Source organism: Sceloporus occidentalis, unplaced genomic scaffold (genome assembly GCF_023333645.1).
Source record: "Sceloporus occidentalis isolate IW3139 unplaced genomic scaffold, rSceOcc1.0.p SCAF_214, whole genome shotgun sequence".
Taxonomy (NCBI): Eukaryota; Metazoa; Chordata; class Lepidosauria; order Squamata; family Phrynosomatidae; genus Sceloporus; species Sceloporus occidentalis.
The window spans coordinates 1,209,081-1,232,130 of NW_028317194.1; the positions used below are offsets into that span (position 1 = coordinate 1,209,081).

Genomic DNA, 23,050 nt, shown 5'->3' on the forward strand with positions numbered 1-23,050 from the left:
GTTTGTGCCCTGAGGGTCTGTGCATTTTACGTCCATGTTCTTCATACACAGAAGGGATTAAGGGCCCTGGGTCCTATGGGCCAGCTTCTCTCGGTTTCTATTTTCTACAGTTTGCAGTTGTCCCACGTGCGCTGGTTCTGACCCAGGTTTTTGGACCTTCACCTGTCCCCCGGTGACGTCTGCTCACCACCCTGTCACCGAATGGAGCCAAATGCAGGGGCAGGAGCCGGACACATGAGGAGCCGGACACATGCCCAGACGTCAGGGGCAGGAGCCGGACACATGCCCAGACTGCAGGGGCAGGAGCCGGACACATGAGGAGCCGGACACATGCCCAGACTGCAGGGGCTGGGTAAACCTCCAGTGGCAGGGCAGTGCCATGGCTGTAGTGGTAGGAGCTGGGCATTTTCCTGGACTGTAGGGGTAGGAGCTGGGCAGGGTCAGGTGGAGGGCAGTTCCAGGGCTGTAGGAAGGGGGCGGGGTTAAGCGGCAGTTGCAGAATCAGCGGCAGCGGATGTATCGGGGGCGGGTCCCGCTCTTTTCCGTTCTCAGCAGAAAGGCTCAACGGCTGCGTGGAGCGGACCGGGCGGTAAGTGGGGATCGGGGGAAGGGCCTTCGACGGGGCACAAGCTTTCTGCAGGAAGCACAACGGGGGGGTATACAGGGCAGGCCCCCCTGTGTGGCGTAATACGCTGCTTCGGGCCCCCTGTGTGGGGTAGTGCAGTCATATTTGTGGCGGTATTGTGCATTTAATACAGTATGGTGGCTGTTTTCTGGAGTAATAACAGTCCCAGGGGCACTTCTTGTTGTGGGAATGCTCTGCTGTAGACACCTTCCTGTGTGGGGTTATTGTTGGGGCAGTTTAGCGGGTAAAATAAGGGGACAATTTACCAGGGGCTTTACTTGCCGTGTTTACCTCAGTCTGTGAGGTAACTTGGTGGGTGACAGCGGAGCATGCACTGGGGTGATATTGCTGCCCAGGGGCATACAGGCGCAAATAACACATTTATGTGACAGAGCGGGGCTGCCATCAGAATGTGTGACTGTAGTCTGTGGCCACAGACAGGGTTGGACTCGGGATGCCGATGTGGGGTTTGGTGTCACTGTGTGATTGGTGCAGACGGGACAGGTGACGGGCCCCTGTGCATTGTGTGCTCCAGGTAGACCCTCCTCACCTGGGCCTTCCGGAAGACAACGTATTCTTCTTCGGGGGGTGCGTTTGGCGCAGGATGCTGTCCTTTCAGGACCTCTGGACCCTTATTCCTCCAGTGCTCATGGAGCTATGTCCTTAACCCCTTTATTTCCCTAGGCAGGGGTGCAAATAAGCGATTAGGCGGGGTTTGCGTTAATCGTCTATACGTTTTAAGCAGGAATTGAAAGAGTTACATTTACTGTCTCGGTTTCTGCGACTCGGTAAGAAGCAGTCGGCAGGTTTTCTGGGTACGGCGCATGTTGGGGGGGCTTTTTTTTTTTTATTGTTTGAGAATTAAAAACCATTTAAAAAAAGTTTGGCTTTATTCATCGGGTGGCTTCGCAGATACAGTTCCGTAACTGGGGGGGGTTCGCTTGTCTGTCTGGATGGTCGCTGCTTACCCTTCTTTTTTTGCTGTAGGAGATGATTTTTCAGTTTTTTTTTTGTCAGATAAAAAGTTTTCATTGCAGTTTCTGTGCTGTTTTACAGCAACCTCCCCGGCTCGAGGTGATGTGATTGCAAGATCTGTGCTCCGGTGTGAGTGATTGGAGAATAAGATGAGGAATGATGTGTAATATTATCAGAAGGCAGATAGCCGCAGTCGCTGGAATGTTAGAGACGTGTCTTTTCCACGTGTACGTTTCTTACCTCTGTCTGTAAGGAAGAAGCTGCCCTGTCTGCAGGTTAACCCCATTTACAAAAACAGCTTTTCAAGTGACGGCAGCTTCTTTCTTTCTTTCTGATTGATAAACTATCAGTAATGTCTTCATGTAAACTGATCGTTAAGAGAATTTAAACGGAAATTTAAAAGGTGCGGGAACTGCTGCCAAAGCCCTGGGTTTTAGAGAAAGCTGGAAAGGGGTTGGAATAGAATGAATGAGTGTTGCGTTTTGGTGCCCGGTATTACCTGCTCATCAGAAAAGCCTGCTGTGCCGACTGGTTTTGGAACTGGAGATGGCCTTTGTAGGGAGTGGACAGATTAATGAGATGGGACTCTCTGGGTCCCAAACATCCCCTCTTTCCCCCCCGACACGCCTCTAACCTTTGGACTTGAAGGTGTTGTTAGCTGGGTGTGCGTCGCGTGAGTTGAGAAACAGCAAAAATAGAATTGTATTGCAAAAGAGTCAAAATGTGTGATTGTGATGATGAAATGTATATCGAAATGTACCGGCCGGGGAACGATGTGCTTTCTCTGTTCATGTGGCAGCTGAAATTTGCACCCTGACCGTAAGCCAACGAGGTGTAAATATATGATCAGGCAGAATGAATGGGGGCCGAAGAGCACGCGTGTTACGGTCACTCCAATAAGGGTGCAGGTACATCGCGTATTGTGTGTGGTAAACGAGTAGCGAGGACTGGATCTATTGATGTACTTTCCTTTTATGTGGAGCCATTAAAAAAAACAAATTTATTATTCAAAACAATTTATTTTATAGAGACACAAAAATACGTCCTCGTGTTGCCGCCAAAAAAGTGACTCCGAATGACGTGCTGTGTTTGTTGCGCCATTTAGTCGATCCGCAAGTTCGCTCGCTGCTCTGCGTTTGGACGACTGTGTTGGGATCAATAAAGTTGTAAAAAAAACAAAAAACCTCCCAAAGCACACAAAAGAAAAAAAGCCAAAAAAGTATTTACACATATTCAAACAAAAGTAAAAAAACAAAAAGCAAGTATTTACACATACACAAAAAACGTATTGGCTCCAGGAAAGTATAAATATTAAAATAATGAAATACTTTTCAAATATTTGTAATAAAAGATCTCAACGGCCGTTCAGAACGGTTCCTGTTTTCCCGCATCAAATGAGTTTTTTTGGTTTTTTTTTAATAAAGAAATCACAAAAGCAGAAGAGCTGTACGTCTGATGGAGACCATATTATATAGCACAAGCTTTCTGGACACGGAAGTCTCTTAGTCGGGTTTTAACAAAGTTGCTGCTGTAGCATTTTCTGTTACAAAGCAGGAAGAGGAGCCTTCCCGGCTGCAGCTTTAATGCAGGCGCTCGTTATGTCTGTTTACCAAAGTGCGGGTTATTTGACTCAAACGCTCGTATATGTTTTCTGGACGCAAACTGGTTGCCTGAGGAAGGAACTTCTGTAACCGGTGCAGGTCCTTCTCACGCTGTAATATACTCTTCTGACGAGCGGCCGGAGAGTAATACCTTACATGTATATATGAAGCGCCAACAGATTCCGTAGCGCTGTTACAATAGGGGGCTTTAAAAAGATTAATGACGTTTAAATTTGCAACATACAATTTGACAATAAGATGTAGGGAGGAGCGTGTGCGTTCCGCGGCAAATGAATTCCAAAAACACCCCAGAACATTAACTTTTCTATGGCTGTTTCAGCAGTTGTTGCTCACTATAACAAAGTTTAAATATCTAACCCTAGAAAAACGAGTGTGACAAGTACTTTTAGTCGTAAATGTCAGGAATATGTTTGCGTTCTGCGCGGCAACCACCTGTGCATCTAAAATAAAAGCAGTCATTGGGGTGCTGCTGAATACTTTTGTCCCACTGCCCTTGATTGTATTTAAGATACTTCAGTGTTATTTAAACAAGTGACGGGGGCCGCGAAACGCGTCAAACACTCCATGCCGGTCATGTGGCTTATCTCTGATCATGTGACTACCTGCGAGCGGCTGGAAAAGATGCATTTATACTCTGACAGCTTCTGAACAAGGCGCTGGTGCCGGTATGGCTGGGCTGGTATCAGCGCTATTCCGGTTATTTGCGGGTGGCTCGGTCTGCAGATTTGTCATCGGGGTTTGAATGAAGAACTCGTTGCCCGAAATAGATGTGCTGTGAAAAAAAACCCAGGACAGGAAAGGGTGGTTTCTGTTCCGTGCTGTTGGTTTTTATGAAATAAAATATACTCCATTTTTCCTTCCTGCTAAAGCAACTAACAAAGGCTTTGTCTTGCTGCTCTGTGATAGCTGGAGGTCTATGGGGAAGCGACACGTAGAGTTTGGGAACCTGCTGTCCAAGTACCAAGTATCGAGTGGGGGGATAAAGCGCGTAGAATGATCAAAGAATGAGCGGCTCGCTTCATCCTTTAACAATAAGCTCTTTGTGGGTTAGAATAGCGCGGGGGCTCCTTCGTCCTCGAGTGAATCTATATCCTGATCTGCGCTCGCTGGGGTTATACACAAAGAACAGTGCGGGTGAAAAAGTGGAGCAATTGGCAGGAATGTTCTAACGGGTGCTATGACAACTGCTCCAATTCTATCTCTTTCCTTGTTTGGGAAACTATCTTTTCCCAGCTTACATCATACACCAGAAAAGAAGGAAATGATGCAGGAGATGGTTATTCAATTTTTTTTAAATTTCTGTAAGCGGTCAAACTGCAGCTTCCTGCTTCCTGTTCCACCGTATCGGTTGTACTCGCTTTTGCAGCAGACGTGTAGCTCTCCAGCATCCATCTGCTGTCTCTTCCCTGCAGACCTGCGCTTATAGTTTTTGGGGGATTGCGACTATGATGGAGTTCTCTGGATAGGCCGTCGGGCAGCGACACCGCACATGCAGGCAGGTGAGCAAAAAATAAGACTCTCATATCTGTCAGTCCGCCTCTGACGAGTCTGTGCCTGTTTATGTGTCAATTTTATGTGTTTTTTTATAGAAAAAAACATACACTTTGCACTTGTGAGAACCGGCAACAATGAAGTTGGCAATGCAATGGAAAATGCCGGCACTCAGTGGGCTCCGGTGTATGACATCATAGGCGGCGAGCTCCCCCCTTACCTAGGGGTGCAGGGGCTTTACAGAACAGAAGGGCATTCCAAAGAAATGCCAGGCATGGGATTAGTTTTACTCGGTCATTACTTTTTAAGTAAGAAGCCGAAACTGTTTTGGAATGCGGTTGGGAAACAGAGTATTGCGGAAAAAACAAATCGGCGAGGATCTCTGTGGTCTCTCTCTGGGTGTTTGGGTCGTCTCTCTCTGGGTGTTTGGGTCGTCTCTGGGTATTTGGGTCGTCTCTCTCTGGGTGTTTGGGTCGTCTCTCTCTGGGTATTTGGGTCGTCTCTCTCTGGGTGTTTGGGTCGTCTCTCTCTGGGTGTTTGGGTCGTCTCTCTCTGGGTGTTTGGGTCGTCTCTCTCTGGGTGTTTGGGTCGTCTCTCTCTGGGTGTTTGGGTCGTCTCTCTCTGGGTGTTTGGGTCGTCTCTCTCTGGGTATTTCGGTATGTCTCTCCACGCAGATTCTTTCCTAGATAGACTTTATCTTTAGTCTTCATCTAGAAACCCTCGCCCCGTCTGCGTGTACTGGGTACCGCTCATGCACCTCTGTAGTAGTAGTACCTTTCCTCTGTATGGTATGTTGGTGACCCCTACAGGAAGGGCCAGTAGGAATGCGGCCATGTGACATCTTACATCATCTGGTGATATAGCTGGTGACTTACACTCCATACCCTCCATGATTCACTTCTCTTGTGGCCTAGATTACTCACCACAGAAAATTACTATTTACAAATGTTCATTTAACCCCATGTGATTCTCATTCACGTTACGGCACGAGAGGTGTTAAATTAGGGATGCACCGATATATCGGTGGCTAAAATATATCGGTCGAAAAGGGCATTATCGGCAAAATGCCCCCCCCCCCCCCAAAAAAAAACAAAACGTCCAAAAATAATCATCCGCAGGGGTCAGGCTGCTTACCTGTGCGTTGGTCGCACAGTGTGCGAGCGTCTCTTGTACCGGCCAGGAGAATCAGGAACCCAGCAGAGTCACGTCACATGACTCTGCTGCGTTCCTTCTTCCCCTGGGGGCGAGACAAGAGACGTTGCAGAGGGAAGAAGCCAGGCCCCTGCAGAAGTCTGGGAGTGAGAGATCTGGAGTTCAGATAAGGGGGTGGTGGAGGGTGTGTGAGCAAGTATGCATGATAAAGGGAATGCATGAATGAGTGAGTGAATGTTTGTGAATGAGTGTGTGTGTGTGGGGGAATAGCATGGCATAGGGAGCCTGTAATCACACTCCAGTAGCACACCTACCCAACGCTCTGCGAGGTAATGGCAAGTCAGAACAGACAGAAGAGAGGGACGCACTTTAACAACATTCCACATTCTATATTACCGTATTTGCTCGATTATAAGACGACCCTGATTATAAGACGACCCCCCAAATCTTAGTATTAATTTAGGAAAAAAAGAAAAAGCCTGAATATAAGACGACCCTATAGGAAAAAAGTTTTACCAGTAAATGTTAATTCATTTAAACACTTTTTTTAATAAAAGCTATGCTTGAGAAAAATATTTTGGTTTTATTTCCTTCTATTTTCCAACCTGTCCCCCAGTTATGCACATCTGCCCCAGAAGTGCCTTATACCCCCTATATGCCACTGTGCCCCATGATATGCCTTTTAACGCTCTAAATGCCACAGTGCCCCATAATATGCCTTTTAACCCTATATGCCACTGTGCCCCATGATATGCCTTTTAACCCTATATGCCACTCTGGCACTTAGAGGGTTAAAAGGCATATTATGGGGAAGAGTGGCATATAGGGAGGTTTAAGGCATTTCAGGAGGCAGAGTGGCATTAAAGGGGTTAAAAGGCATTTCACAGAGCACTCTGCCTCCAGAAATGCCTCAAACCCACATTTAACACTCCCCCTCCCTCCTCCAAACTTACCGGTGCTTCTGAGTTGGGGGGGGGCGCATAACACAGGAGGGTCCAGGTCCCCTGCATCTGAGCCCCAGGTGCTTAGTCCGGGCAGCATGTAGAGCTCCACGCGAATCGCGTAGAGCTCTAAGCACCGGGGACTCAGAAGCACCGGTACGTTGGAGGGGGCATAACACAGGAGGATGCAGGTCCCCTGCATCCTCCTGTGTTATGCCCCCCCCCTCCAACTTACCGGTGCTTCTGAGTCCCCGGTGCTTAGTCCGGGCAGCGTTTAGAGCTCTACGCGATTGTATCGTGTAGAGCGTAGAGCTCTACACGATACAATCGCGTAGAGCTCTACACGCAGCCCGGACTAAGCACCGGGGACTCAGATGCACCGGTAAGTTGGGTCGGGGGTTAACACAGGAGGATCTGGGTCCCCAGTGCTTAGTCCGGGAAGCGTGTAGAGCTCTACGCGATTGTATCGCGTAGAGCTCTACACGCAGCCCGGACTAAGCACCGGGGACTCAGAAGCACCGGTAAATTGGGGGGGGGGGATTAACACAGGAGGATCCAGGTCCTCTGCATCGCTGCGGGGGATCTGGATCTTAGTCTCATAATCAGACCTATTTGAGGTCTGATTATAAGACGACCCTGATTATAAGACGAGGGGTATTTTTCAGAGCATTTGCTCTGGAAAAAACCTCGTCTTATAATCGAGCAAATACGGTATTATTTTAACCATAATGTACCGAAAATTCAGGGTTTTTTTATTACAAATAACACACCAAAATTTGACAGAAAATTTCAATAACAATATTAATGGGGGGGGGGGGTGACCTGATCTCGAGCGCCTCCTGTCTGGGATGATTTGGGGAAATCTCCAAGCAGTGACAAAACCTGTCATAAACTGGTAAACCTGTAATTACAGCTTTCCTCCGCGGCGTCTTCCTGACGCCTAGTCCTGTAGAGTAACTTTCTGTGTGTTGTTAGTAACCTCCGCCATCACTTGGCACAGAACATGTGATGAATGCGGAGTTTGAACTTTCTGAGGTAGTTAAATGGTGCGTGTAGTCACCAAAAGCAGTCAGAACAGCAATATACTCGCCGTCTCCGTTAACATTAACTCAGGGGAGAACCGGCCTTGAGACCTCTTCTGGTTTCTCCCGGTTCCTGGTATCTGTAAGCACGACTTTTGACATTGAAGGTCCAGCAGGTTCTAGATCACCTCCCATAAACAAAAGACAGCGGAGCAGACTGGTAACAGAGTCTCTCCTGTACCCTCTGGGAGCAGAAGAGCCGAGAATAGTAGGGGCGACGTACCCTCCAAACAGCATTTATATAAGAGGAAAATGACACAACCTAAACACCAATTCATCCTCTGCTGGAGCTGCGGAATGCACAAGGTGTTTAGATTGTTAGCTCTGGAGGTTCTGAATTGGCAGATAAAACCTCTTGGAGTTTGGAAGGGGATCTTAAGGTGTGCAATGCATTATGGATCCCTGATCCCTCTATTTGATATGTTGTTTCTATAAGTCAAGTTAATGTGTAACATATTACCAGTTATTTTCTGTTGTACAGCGCTGTGGAATATGATGGCGCTGCTAGCAGCACTGAAGGTTTATGGAATAGCATGAACGAGTAATAAAATACCCGGCGCTCCCACTGATGTATAAGTAAAGTCATTGTGTAAATATCCCAGAACCACATCAAAAGACGATAGATTGTAATTCCGTTTTTTTTTTTTGTCTTTGAAGTGGTTTTTTTTTACATGGCCGCTGCCAGATTAACAATTACTCCGCCGGGATCGTTGGACGTTAACAAGCCTGGCTTCAACACAGAGATCCTCGACACCAAATTGGAAGTGAAATATCAATGCTCCGACTGCAAGGACATCCTGAGGAGACCTTTCCAGGCCCAGTGTGGGCATCGCTACTGTTCGTACTGTCTGTGGAAGATCATTAGGTGGGCAAAACTAAAAGAAACGGACGGTGGGATTAAGGAACCCGTCCCAGGGAGGAGAGAGTTGTAGGTGCTCTTGTCTCTAATTATGGTGATTCTATCCCATCTTCAGTTGGCCAACACTGGGGTGAGCAGTGACTTTTTTCTGTACCCTTCTTCTTGCACTCGTAATGTAACCCATCATTGGCATTTCCGGGTATTCCTCCAGATGAAGGCTGGGGATAGTTGGCGGGTTCCAAATAATAATATGAGCCACCCCGCCACTCACTTCAAGCTGGGGGGACATATTAGAATAAAACAAACATTAAAAGGTTAGACATGGACAGGGTAACATGAAATCTTCCCCAGCTATAGCGAAAGGGGAATCGATAACTATAACTATGGATTTATTCAGAAAAACAATCCAAATGTTTAATGTCGGTCACTTAACTGCACATGGCCAACCTCATGGAGCTTCTCCTGCAGGAAGGGCTGAGCTGGCCCTGTGTAATGCATAGTTAAATCTGTTACAATCTGTGATGTCATTATATTAATGTTCTGCATGAAATCTATGTCACCCTCAGTCCTGGTCCTCAGAAGTGCGCTGCCTGCATTCAGGAGGGGATATACGAGGAAGGTGTTTCACTCTTGGAGAGCGGTTCGGTACGTTGCAGTCCTGCGTTAAAGGCGCTGTTCCACCTAGGGTCCTCCTTAAATAATGTAGAGAGAAGTTAAAGAAACCTGTCAGCTGTTTTGTTTTTCTCCTTAATGCTCTTGACGCACAAAAAAACTGTTCAAAGGTTGAAATACTACACTTGCCAAGAAACAATTCTGTCATTCCTCCAAAGCCCCCTTCTCTATGTATTACATCACAGCCCTCTGATCGCCTGCAGCCACCCCCAACTGGCAATTCATACTATACAGACCTCGATACACCGTGATGGCCGGTGATTGTGAGTGAGTTATGATGTATGATGGAGTGAGGTGTTTTCTGTGATGGGTGTGATTGAGGGAGGTGTTTTGTTATGGGAGTGAGGCACCTTGATAGGTGTGATGGGTGTGAGGTGTGGTCTCCTTATGAACTAGAAGACAAAGATAATGTCCCTTGTGATGATATTTGTTTAAAAAAAAAAAAAGGAATGTCTGGACAACCAGAAATCATGTGCACTTTATTACGTACGATATGAATGTTGCTTTTTACATGTAAATGTACGGAGAGATTCATCAAAATCCCGTCCCCCACACACACACACACACACGCGTGTTATACATGGGCCTGAAAATAAAATGGGGGGGGGGGGGGGATTTGCTTTTTTTTGTAGTTTATTATGTTGCCCTGATGATAATCAAATAAAGCAGTTGGGGTTTATCAGAGGCTTCGCCGACCCCTTTATCGCGGACATCCTAGATAAAACGCGAAGAAATAAAGGGACTTTCCAGATCGGAAAAGTGACCGAGTTTAACCAACCAAAATAACCTCGCAGACGCGCCAAAAATAAAACAATCCGAAAGGCTTTCAAATATTTATAGTCATGGAGACGAGGCTCTGCTTCTTTCCTTCATTAAAAGCCTGCGGGAGGCCCCTTTTGATGCGTTTTCGAGCTCATCGCCGGGTTCCAGCTGCACGTGGCGACCGGTGAATAACGCGATCGATCTGCTTCTCGTTTCGCAGGCATTTCCGGATAACGCGGCCCGCAGAGAGGTGGAGAGCCTTCCTGCCGCATGCAGAAATGAGAACTGTACGTGGAAAGGAACCATTAAGGAATATGAGGTGGGTTCAGCGATCGTGAAGAGCTCTCCTTCTAATTCTCCTGGCCGCTTGCCTTTTATGTGCCACGGACACATCGCGTCTCCCTCCGTTACCACGAAGACTCCTTCAGTCCGTGGACCGCTGAGAATCTCCTCTACGGCCTCCGTGCTTTCTGGTCTGGCCTCTCTGTTGAGGTAAGACCAGGGGAGAGGCGCGGACCCGTCGCGTGGTTATCCTGCAGTACCTCTCATCCCGCCTCTACCAAGACCCCTCATCAGAAGAGGATTGGAGCAGCCAAATTGCAAGCTCCTTGGACCAGAACATTTTTGAAAAGTGTTCATGATCGCCTGGTCCATATAGGAGCGATATGGAAGGATGCAAAGCATGCGGCAGCCTCGGGTGTGCTCACTGCTGCCCTTTATCTTTTACAATAGTAGAGGTTAGAGGGGGGTTCTCGTGGAATTTTACTGTCATAGTGAAGCGGCCAATGATTATCAGACCTTTGCTGAGACCAGAATATATCCTTAAAGAGACGATCCTGGCGACCTAAACATCATATAGTACTATTTGTGTGTTAGGTACCCGCCGGTGGCACCGAGACGCCACCCCCAGCCAGTGGCAATTATTCATAAAACATAATAAATTCAGGGTACCAACCCTGTTAAAGGGAATCTTTTGCTCGGTTTGAACCTTCCTGCGTGTGTTCAGGAGTTTGCTAATTACTGGTTGTATCATTTTCAGTGTCATTTTTTTCATTGCTTGGAATGAGGCTCCAGCAAACCGGTTGGAATGCTCCAAATGTGCTTCATGGATTCCTGTTACAGGGATGGGTCGCCATCATTCAGACCATTATGAATCATGTAGATCTGTTGCTATATATAATGTGTGTGTGTGTGTGTGTGTGTATATATAATATATATGTATCCCATGAGTTATACTCCCCATTGTTCTGTCTCCCCTGCTGTGAAGTTGCTGGCTGCGGCTGATTGGTTCAGGCAGCCTTTGTAAGGGTTGGGAGGAGGAGAGACGCGATCAGACAACGCTGATTCTGCCGCTGATTTACGCTTCCATGATTTTGCTACAAATTGATCGTTTCCGGTGCTTTATGAGGATAAACTATATGTGGTTGTAATAAATGAAGATATGCGAAAGGCAGAATTATCATTGGATAAATGGATTATTAGTAACATTTTTAAAAATTATTTATACTATAAGATTTTTGGGAACTCCGGGTGTTTTTCCGAACCTGCGCACGGTCTAAAGATACGTCCAGCGGGGGCTTTCCGGCTCGGTTATTTCAGGAATGTGGATTAACTAAACATTTCATATCTCGCTGATCACGCCGGCAAACATGCTTGGGATTTATTTCTTTAAAAGGACGGTGATATATTGGCTTGAACATTAAATTCCAGTGAGTGATTCAGTAACAAATTGTTATGGATAGAATTGTTTGTGTTTGGTAAAGTTGTGATAGATTGAATTGTTGAATTTCCTTTAGGTGTTTGACCCGGTTTTCTTTCGTTACTGGAGACGGGCTTGCTGTTGGCCATCTTTGATAGGGGCGCAGGTGACCACTTCCTTCCTTTCATTCTCTCTTCTGTGGGCGCTTCCTGCTGTCTGCCCGCTTCGTGAGGGGCAGCTGATTTATTTGGCATTTGTTGAGGGTTTGTGAAGCTGCTTGTTTTTGTGGGATGCGTTCGTTCAGGGCGTATGAACCGCTACCTGTCCGCAGTAGTCGTGGGAGCTGCTTTTGGCCAAAACGGAATTAAATCAGGTGTGCTGGCAAGTATGAATCGTAAGCTCTGCAGACAAGTCTGACGGATGCTGCCAGGCAGTGTGTATAGAAGGAATGAGTTGCAGGTGGCTCCGTCAGAGTGACTCCCGGTGCGGAATGCAGGCATGTCGGGGGTTTAAATGTCTCCGGTTCCAGCTTCGTTAGTAAGCCTGAGATGTCGGGGTGAGATGCTGGCGGGCGATCGCCCCCACAAGAGTCTCCGGACCCCGCAGCACTTACTGTATCGCAGGATACGTTTCCCTGAGCAGACAATGCTGCTCTCATTCTGCTTTCACTTTCTGGCGAGTATAATCATAGAATCCGGAAAGTCCCGTCTGGAAAGCACCGGAATTTAAACTTTGACAGTAATCTGTTCTATGTCGTTGGCTTAAAGTGCGGGGGGGGGGGGGGGGGGGGGTTGTAATGCGGTGCTAGAGCTGCTTCTCCTTTAAGGAAGTGTTTTTGTTTTTTTTTGTTTAAATTTAAATTTACCAGCAGATCGGGCCCCATCCGGCCCCTGTCTAGTCTGCTGTAAAGACTCAAACATTGTTGGTCTCGTCTTAGATTCAGGATCCGTTTGCCTGTCCCGTGCATATTTAATACCCTCACTGAATTACCCTCTACCACCTCTGCTGGGAGACTGTTCCACTTATCTTTCTTACAAATTCCATCTAATCCCCTGACCCTCTAATTTTAGATTACGTCCTCTCTTTTGAAATAAGCGTCCCTCCTGTGGTAAATGTGGACGGCGCGGGTCGTATCTTAGGGTCACGGCGCCCCCGTCTCACGTGTGACGCAGCTCTCGCCCCCCCGTCCGCTCTGATATGAAGTCGTTTTCTTTGTTTTTGCATAAATACGTCCTTGTGCTTTGATCCCAAATAACCTTCCCGTTGCAGGCTGTGTCGGGATTTTCCGATATTTACACAAAAAACATTCACCGCCTCGTTTCTGAAAATATTTACAAACTCTGGAACCGAAACACAAGAAAAGAAACCCAGACGAGAATTAACTTGTTTCTGTTTTAATAAGATAATTGTGTAACTCCTTAAATATTATTCCCAGAGACTGCGACTCCTATAAAGCTCAGCCATCGATCGTTACACGAGCCGGGGCTTCCCTTACAGAAAATATATATATATATAGTTATAGTGTATTGTATTAGACCAATGAGAAAGCACTAGATTGTAAGCTCTTCTGTCAAGGCTGTGAAATGGTTAACGCCGTATCCTAAATAAACTCCCCTCTGGGTCACATCTCGCCAAAACTGGTGACAGCTGAGGGACAAACAGGGCAGGTTCTGTAACATTTAACCCCATAAGCGGTGCTGGGCCCTTGCTGGCATTCCGTTGGTTAACATGTCACATGATGCGCGGTCACCCCGGCTGGGGAAATGCTCGGCCCTGAATGCACTAAGCGTTTGTTGCTGAATTAAAGGGACAGCATTGGGTGAGACCAAATACCAGCAATTCCTTAAAGCCGCGGCTCGGACCGGCCCTGGGGATCATCCTGAAAGCGGTTTACCCGCGTTAGGGGTAATAGGGCAGCGGGGTATTATTCTGTTGCTGGTAACACACCGTGTGCCGTATCAACGCATGTCGTTCTTGGCTCGGCCGCTTCCTTTGAGCTTGTGCCATCTCTTCTTCCAGGCGGCCCACGAAGGAAAGTGCCCGTTTATGAAGGTTCCGTGCCCGGCCTGCCAGTCATTGATCCCGGTGAATGCGAGAGACTGGCATAACGAGCGTGAGTGTCCGGAGAGAAAACTCAACTGCAGATACTGCAAGCTGTCCTTCTACTTCCCAGACATCAAGGTAAGACACCCCTTTTACACATATATAATGTATACATACCCCCCATCACGGCTAGAGTGCAAGCTTTTGGGCTCGGGGACTTGGGTCTCCGTCTTATACAATCTATGTTTCTGTGCCAAGCGCGATGGTGTCTGATATAGAGTCCTGCTTTCTATCGTTACTCCCGGGGTGATGGTGCCTTGGGGATCGCGCTCGATTAAAAATGTCCTTATTCTGCTGATTTCTGACCCGATGGCTGCGCTCCAGGCCCCTTTATTTGCCCCGTATCTGAAACGCGCTTCTCTTACTCCTGTTTCAGGCCCACGATGAGATCTGCCCCAAATTCCCCATGACTTGTGAAGGTTGCGGCAAGAAAAAAATCCCCAGAGAAAAGGTATGTTTGGGAAGGAGGCATCCGGATAAAATCTATACATTAAAATCTCGTCTCCCAAATATTACAAGAGGAAGGGATTTTAACCGTTATGGTGCCGCAGGGGGAACAGAAGGTGGGGCTCAAAAGGTTAACGCTTTCCCAGGGCCGTAGACAATACCTTGCAGATTGTGGGAATTTGGCCCAAAGCAATGAACAGGTTAACCCTGAGGCCGTGATAAGACATTTTCCCATATAATTTACCCTTTTGTGTGTCAGAGAAGTAACATAAATGAAACTGGGTTCGTTCTGGCCTAGGGTCGTTCTGCGGTTACCACGTGAAACCTGTGAATATTTATATGTGTTTTACTGCATTATTAACCCTCTGTGCCTCTGCCTCAGTTCCAAGATCATGTAAGGTCCTGCGGCAGGTGTAAGGTGCCGTGCCGGTACCATGTGGTCGGTTGTACTGAAATGGTAAGTGTCGGCTCGCGTCGGGGGTTTATTAAGGCTATGTGCGGGGAGGAGGGTTTGCTGAACTTGGGGCCGCCACATATACAGCGTTTCCATTATTCCTAGTAACTTCATCCACATGACATCACAAGGTGTGTCCGCCAACATGATGTCACCATCACTGCATTTCAATGCCTTATGGGGGGCTGTTTATGTTCCACCCACATAATGCTTTGACTCCACCCCTTCTGAATATGCATATGTTCTAAATGATGGCAAAACCTGCATACCAAATTAGTAACCATCCCCGAGGGGGGTGGAGCCACTTAACAGGAATGGGTTTTAATGCAAAATCATTGAGTAATAGTTAAGATGGCTGCTGCCACATATATATATATATATATATAAATATAATATAATAAAATATAGTAGATCTCCGCTTCACAGGAGGTAAAATAGTCCCTTTTACACCAAAATACCTCCAGAATAATTCCATTGAATGAAAAGAAAACACAAACGTTGTAATAATGGGTTTACGTTCTGCCAAACGCTGTGCCGCTGCCCCTGTGATTCCGGATGGAGTCCGCTCCGCATTCAGTAACACCGGATACGTTTTACACTCTAGATCGGGATCGTATCTGCGTTGATTTAACCCTCTGCAGTAATTTAGCTGAGTTATAATTTCAGCTATGCAGTTACAGCTGCCGCTCCCGACTGCCGCAGGTTAGTAGAGACCTTTGCCGGGGAGGAAAGTCATCGTTATTGCAGAGATGAGACTGATGTGCACCGAAAAATTACTTTGGCGCCGTTCAAAAGCCGCCTCCAGCCCTGGTTTTGTTTAATACGGGGGTCCATCTTTCATGCCTCTGTGAAGCGGGATGCAGTCGTGAGTACACTCCGGGAAGCAGAGCTCCTACTAAAATCACTAGGTTGGGGGTGCCAGTGATTTAATTGGGAGCTCAGCCCCCGCTCCCCCCCCCATGGCTTTAATGGGATCACCACTGCGCATGTACAAGAAGCATACAGACGAATGCATCGTGCTCATGGTAGCGGCAGCTGGAGGCAGAGTTAAACAACGGAAGTCTCAAATAACTTAACAATACAGTCTGCATCTAGTAAATGCATGCATTAAAAATAAAATTTTGGGGACTGCGCCTTTAAAGAAGGCAGTTTTTAGCTGAATATTTTATATTTAGTGTATATATTTAGTATCTTCTGAAATCTGCAGCGTGTTTTAATAGGCAATACTTTTTTTTGTTGTTCATTTACTTCTAATTGCCTCTCAAAATGAATTTGTTCGCTTTTCGCCCCCTCAGGTGGAGAATGACAAGTCCTTGGAACATGAAAGTAAATGCCTCCCGGACCACTTGGCCAAAGTCTTGGACTCCATCCAGCAGGAGCGGAAGGAGCACACAGAGCTGTCTCAGCGTCTCGGTTCACTGTCTGTGCAGGGCAGCCCCGGGCCCCTTACCAGCTTGGCCCCAGCCTCAGCCCTAGAACCCCACAAGCTACAGCTGCAGTTGGAGGCGCTGGGGAAGAAGATCACCACCTTCGAGAACATTATGTGCGTCCTCAACAAGGAGATGGAGAGAACGTCGATGACAGTAGAGGAGCTCATGAAACAGAAGCGCGCAGATGAAGACAAGATCGATACATTGATTGCCAAGGTCAGTACAGAGCAGCCGCTGTGGGAGGAGCTTTTTACCAAGACTCCTCCCCCAAAGCAGGGGTTAATTATCTGATTAAGAGGATAATAAGTTAAGATACAACTACCCACAGAACCAACCCCTACTTGCCGGCTCACAACCATCCCCTACTTAGCAGACCACACCCCCAGTAAGCCCACAACCACCCCCTACTTAGCAGACCACACCCCCAGTAAGCCCACAACCACCCCTTTTTGCATCATCAGGTTCGGCAGTTGGAGAGAATAAGCGGTCAGAAGGATGGTCTTCTGGCGGAAATGGAGAGCCGATTACAGGAAATGAATCTTTCCACCTACGACGGGATATTTGTCTGGAAAATATCAGAATTTTCCAAGAAAAGACAGGATGCCACCGTAGGACGCTGTCCCGCCATGTTCTCCCCGCGTAAGTTTCCACCACCACAGACAAAAGACTTGGGCGGGATATGTGCGAGTGTGACCCGCTTACCGATCGTTCTGCCGCATTTACTAGAACAGCCTCCGGTACCGACCCGTTTACCGGACCAGCTATCAGTACCGAGGCCTTTACTGTAACAGCCTCGTCCTCTTCATTGGCCTTTTTAAGCAGTTCCGTCACAGAATAAAACATAAAGCGTTCTGCTGTCTCTGTATTTAGTGACGCTCTCTGAAATTATATATATAATTCATGAAAGATTTTTACCGTTGATTTCCTCTCCCGGTCTCTGTGGGGTTTTGTTTAAAACTTTCCAGACATATTTGGAAATATAATCCCTTTCTCCCAGCATGCACCTGGCCCCCCTATCCCTTTAACTTTTTTTTTTTTTTTTTTTAACTAGCAGAACAGATTTGGAATCCCCAAATATCTTAATAATAATAATAATAAAATGTGTCAGAACCTTTAAGGTTCTGAGGCAGGTTCTAGGTTCTGCTGCATGAATACCGACTGGTTCTCTGTCTCCTCCAGCTTTCTACACCAACAGATACGGCTACAAGATGTGTTTACGGATCTATCTGAACGGGGATGGCACGGGGCGAGGAACGCACCTGTCCCTTTTTTTCGTGGTGATGAAGAGCCCCAGCGATGCTTTGCTGCGTTGGCCGTTTAACCAGAAGGTCCGTAAGTCTTTGAGAATCTACCGGTTAATTTGTGCTTTATTGTTTAGGCCTCTCTCACCTGCTTCTCTTCCTCTCCACAGGTCACGCTTATGTTATTGGATCAGAACCACCGGGAACACGTGATCGACGCTTTCAGACCGGATATTACGTCGTCGTCTTTCCAGAAGCCAGTCAGCGAGATGAATATCGCCAGCGGGTGTCCGCTCTTCTGCCCCATTTCCAAGCTTGAGGGGAAAAACTCGTACGTCAGAGATGACACCATTTACATAAAAGCCATCGTCGACCTCACTGGCCTTTAGGATGTGGGGAAGCCGCTGCTTAGCCTCTCCTACGGTCCCCATAGGAGCAGAGAAAAAAAATCTAAATGCGGGGCTAGAAACGAAACCCGAGGCAAATTTCCTCCGCACAAGGGAACCAACAACCCCAGATGTACGTTTCGGCCACCGTTGGCCTCGGTACTGGGGTCCGGTTGGTGTCCCTCTAGGCACAAGAGAGCAAGGAGGATGAGGTTGTATCCATCTGGCCTTTTGCTTCACGTAAATTTATCATTCATGCGCATCAATGTAGATGCGCATGAATGATAAATTGTAGGAGTTAGAGGTGGGATGTTTGGAGAAGATTGAGGTGAATGGATAGGAATGTGAATGTTTGGGGTGGATGATTGAAGAATAATTCTTGTACCCTGAGGCAGTTCCCGGTCTGGGGGTAGAACATTGAGTTGGGACAGAATTTGGCACTTGGTGGCAGCGCCAGCTGGCAGTGATTTGCTTCGTTTCATGTTTTCTGCATCTTTGGGAGAAATTCCCCAGATAGCTATTTTTATTCTTCTACGTTGGCGCTCGCTCTGAGAGGTAGCGGACTCCTGTGGCAGGAATACTCTGTTTCGTGGAGGAAGGGAGAGATGCCAGGCGGCTCGAGGAGGGCTTATACGAGGAGAGCCAAAGTGGGGCGAGAGCCTTCCACACCCTTTCTCTTAGGGATTCCATATTCCGTTTCGCTGTAGACCTGGAGGACAGGTATTTGTTCATTTCAGACATTTGTTTCCCAGCATCGTTCACTGTAACCCCGACCAAAGGGTCACGAGTGGGAAAAAAACCCAAAAGCAAGTGGATTGTTTTTTCTGCCAATGGCGGCTTCCTGTGGAGGGTAAACGATCGCTTCCACGCGGGCGAACTGGTGGAGGTGCAGTCCCACCGGCAGATTTCATTATTCATCCAGTTCATTTTCTTCCCGGTTCCCCCAAAACCTTCCAGAGTACAAAGGAAATCTTGAGCCTTTTTATAACCCTGAAAAACAGGACTGCTCTCTCGAGCGGCGGGGCTGACGCTCTATTAGGGGCTCTCCTGTAACCTCAGCTGTAGAAGCTGCTCCTGAGTTTTGCAACTTTTTAGTTTTCAAAAATTACAAAATATTGTAGCCGGGGAATCAGAGCCTCCCGTGGGTGCAGAAAACATGAGTTTTACAAATCACTGCTGATTGGCTGCTGGTGAAATTTAGTTTAAAGCAATATATACATACAGCGCACAATTTTGTTTCATCCAGTTTCTGGGGAGCCATTGGCGGCCAGAGTCGCCGACCAATTCAGCTTCCAGCCCATATATATATATATTGTGATATCCTGGGTCGTGATTGTTTTGGACTGTTTTTATTAAGATTGAATTACTTTAACCTCTTCACGTCCGGTAACATACCAGGTACATCATACATAAGCGGGCTCATTGGTTCTGTGATGTACCTGATGCGTTATGCCAAAAAACATGCCCCCCCCCCCCAGTCCAGTGCAGGGGTTAATAGTTGTCCCCCACAAGCTGGTGCAGAATAAATATCAACCAATGCTGGGCTCCTATTAAAAGAGTTAAAAAAGAAAAATAACAGCACTGACCTGGAAGACAAAAATGACAATTATCTAACATAAGTATCATCATCCTCATCACGCTGCCTTTTCATACAGAGGAAAAACTGCGGCATTTATTCACAAGAACTAACCCAAAAATGGATGGTGGAGGGCTGGGGATTTATACAGACGATCTGGAATGAAGTGGCTTTGAAAGGGGTTTATTACGAATACACAGAAAGTTGTGCCGTTCTCTGCCTTTTGTGTCACATTTTGCCACTTTCTGGTATTAACTGTTTATAGAACTTACAGCAAGAGCGCCGGTGATGAACCGATTCCCGCGCCAGTCCTGCTCGGAGACATCAGGTTATAATACTGGACTTCTGGGGGTTTTGTGGAGGATGGTTTGTGGGAACGTTGTTTATCTTTCTGGCGACACCGGTGTCTCTCGCTATATATATTTACAATCTGTCTCTCGCTCTATATATAAACATTACCAAGGGACTGGACGCAGTTCTGTGGGAAAGTAGAATTTCTTGCATGTAGACAACGTGTATAATTCCCGCGATACTAACAGACGACTTCGTATTTTCATGGCGCAGACAAAGCGTCGGCCCTGAGCGTGGCCCGCTTAAAAAACATTTCCGCGCTGAATGCAGACGGTCTGGAAGCAAATGCCATAGAAATACTTCCTGCGAATATATGATCCTAGGGGCGGGTTATTAACACAAAGGAAATCCTTTAAGGACTATTTGTAGAGTAAAGCTCTGCAGGCCTCAGCGATAAAGCAGAACGCGTCAGGCACAAAACCCGAACGCCAAAAGGAAATGATCCGGCCGCCCGAGCCCCCGTTTCTGTTGGATTAGTTACTTGGATCTCCTCAGCCCTCGCAGGAAGGAGTTGGGAAGAACATTTCAGCGGCCCCGCATTAAAAGGAACTCATCGATCTTAAAAGCTTCTTGTACAAGAATTCCTAGCAACGAAGGAACCGCAACCCAAGCTTAACCTTAACCCCCGCGGTGGGACTTCTTACCCGACGAAGAGCACGGCGAGAAATCACCCCCCAAAATTCAAACGGGGTTATTGGCCAAGTGAGTCTGTGAACAGAAACCACACAATGAACGGTTCTCTCTCACACGCGTGACACACGAGGGCCGGTCCGGCTGACAAACAATACGGTGAAACACGGTTCAGTCCAGACAGGACTTAGGAAAGAAATCGAAACAATGAGGTTAAGCGAGATGCGGAATGTTACAAAAAGTTGGTTAAGGGGCATTATGGCAAAAAAAAAACCAAGACTGTATTCCAAAGGAGAAAAGGTAATTTTTGGGCCGGCCCTTCTGAGGACAATTCAATGTAAGGAATAAGCAACAATTCCCAAAACATGAAAGTTATCGCGGGATAACAAACGGCAGCGACAAAAATACTAAATAACGTTGATAAATGTAAAGTAATGCATTTGGAGGGTAAACACACATTATATGTGAAATAGGGTCAGATTTGGGGTACAATGTCATGCAGCAGCTGCTACACCAAACATCAGCCGGCGTTAAAGATAAGAGAAGGTGATGATTCTGACGGCAGGGCACAGACACAGTTTACAAAAATAAAGCACAATCGAAATGAAGGGAAATAGTACATTTTATCCATGAGGAAGAGTTCAGACTAAATAAACCTAATTCATTGAGGGATGAGTTTATTTAAGGATGACATCATAACGTATGAATACATTTAAGGTTCACACGAGGCCCTTGCAGGGGAATCGCCTTGAGTTGGAAGCAGCTGAAGAAGACGGACGGACGGACGGTATCTTACAGAACGCCAAGCACTTTACTACGCTATCCTAAAAAAAACTATTCCGAGTTTCAAACATATTATGGGAAAAACTTCAAAAAAAAGTGAAATAACTGACAAAATACCAAATATCTTATATTTAACTACTTAGAAAAATATATCCAACATTTGGACCTAAGAAAATGGGGAAACAAATTGAATTTAACGTAATCAACTATTCTCCCAAAGAGACTGAAATCATTTTCGTGCATTAAATGGGAGAACCTGTAACAAAACCAGGAAATAATTCAATTGCACAAATCATCATTATTGGAAATCACAATTGTCTATCATGGAATTCTTGTAAAAAATGATTTTCCGGATTAAAATGCAAACAAGATATTGAGTAGATCTCGTCGGTTTAAAGAACTTTTATACGTGGGAAGAACGGCTGCGTGAAGACCAGCGTGTCCGCCATAAATAATCCGCACATAATAAGATTTTCGCTTGTGTTATATGGATATCTAGAGGCAGCTGTATTTAATTTGCAAAGATATCCGCTCCGTACTTAATACCGTATTCGCTCGATTATAAGATGAAAATTTCAATATTAATTTAGGAAAAAGCCTGAATATCAGATGAAAGGTTTTACCAGTAAATATTAATTCACATGTAAACTATTTTTATATATTTAATAAAACTATGATTTATGCCACTCTGCCCTCTCAGAAATTCCTTTTAACCCCCTATATGCCACTCTGCCTCCAGAAATCCCTTATACCCCCCATATGCCACTCTTACCCCCCCCAACTTACCAGTGCGTCCCTAGACTTGTCCCCCATGCTTCAGATTCCTAGGTGTCTAGTGGGGGCAGTCGGTGGCAGAGAGGAGGATCCCCACAGCGCTGCAGGATACCTGAATCCTCCTCTCTGGCAGCTGGTGAACGTTTGCGGGACGCACACAGACAAGCTCCGCTGCTGCTGGCCGGTACTTCCGCCGGGGCTTCTGTGGTGGAGCACCAGAAAGTCATGTGATGCCGGCGCATCCCAGAGGAAGTGCCGGCAGCAGCGGAGATTGTCGCATCGCACAGACGTCTACCGGCAGCGCTGCGGTCTTATAAGCATTTGCTCTGGAAAAAAACCTAGTCTTATAATCGAGCAAATACGGTATTTATTATATACGGAAATTTTATGTAGAATGCAATAAATATTCTTTTTTAAACGAAAAAGTCAAGACTTATCATTTTAACCTCAACGTCTAACAAGAAACACTTTGCGAATAACCTCAGCGGTAAATTGGCTCCACCTGGTGGTGATCATCGCACACAGCAGCTCCCTCAGTCCATTGCAAAGGCAACCACGAGGAGGGGATTATTCACTAAACGTGGAGTTAAATAGCTAAAACCTCTTTGAAGTCCTGGAATAAATCCCTTTAGATTAAACAGCGAGGTGCAGACCAGGTCACATAAATTTCCATTAGGAGACAAGAAAGGCAGAGATCTCAAAAGAACTAAATAAATAATAAAGCATCGTGTCTTACATCAGCCGCTACGAGCACTTAATGGGTTTTATCTTGTGAACAAAAGCAGGAACATTCAGTACATTTCAAAAAGAAATCAATTCGACAACCAGAATTCAGGGAAGATTCCTCCAAAAACACCAAACAGAAAAAAACCAAGAAGTCTGAGGACCGGGCGACGGAAAATAATCCCTAACCTAAAATCCTCAACAATAACCCAGAAACTGCTTGTTATATCGGTTTTCGGTAAAGACTTCTGTATCCCGACGCGTTCCGCGGC

The 23,050-nt window shown here is 46.5% G+C and overlaps 1 protein-coding gene across 2 annotated transcripts; it reads left to right on the plus strand.

Moving 5' to 3' along the window:
• Positions 1-8,559: 8,559 nt before the first annotated feature.
• On the plus strand, positions 8,560-17,944 carry LOC149277469 (TNF receptor-associated factor 2-like). 2 transcript variants are annotated; one of them, XM_089502922.1, is made up of 11 exons: positions 8,560-8,753; positions 9,314-9,392; positions 10,402-10,500; positions 13,900-14,061; positions 14,360-14,434; positions 14,813-14,887; positions 16,180-16,291; positions 16,361-16,530; positions 16,776-16,953; positions 17,494-17,642; positions 17,726-17,944. In XM_089502922.1, the coding sequence occupies exons 1-11, from the start codon at positions 8,560-8,562 to the stop codon at positions 17,942-17,944; spliced, it is 1,512 nt and encodes a 503-aa protein (XP_089359048.1). The 2 variants fall into 2 exon arrangements, with proteins under 2 accessions (XP_089359048.1, XP_089359047.1); XM_089502921.1 differs by having other exon boundaries at positions 16,180-16,530.
• Positions 17,945-23,050: the final 5,106 nt, after the last annotated feature.

Excerpts from the sequence above, each read along its gene's own strand:
- LOC149277469 (XM_089502921.1), top strand. The coding sequence starts at position 8,560 with ATGGCCGCTGCCAGATTAACAATTACTCCGCCGGGATCGTTGGACGTT. Across the intron at positions 10,501-13,899 it reads GAACCATTAAGGAATATGAG|GCGGCCCACGAAGGAAAGTG; the intron begins GTGGGTTCAGCG and ends CTCTTCTTCCAG. Across the intron at positions 14,062-14,359 it reads TCTACTTCCCAGACATCAAG|GCCCACGATGAGATCTGCCC; the intron begins GTAAGACACCCC and ends CTCCTGTTTCAG.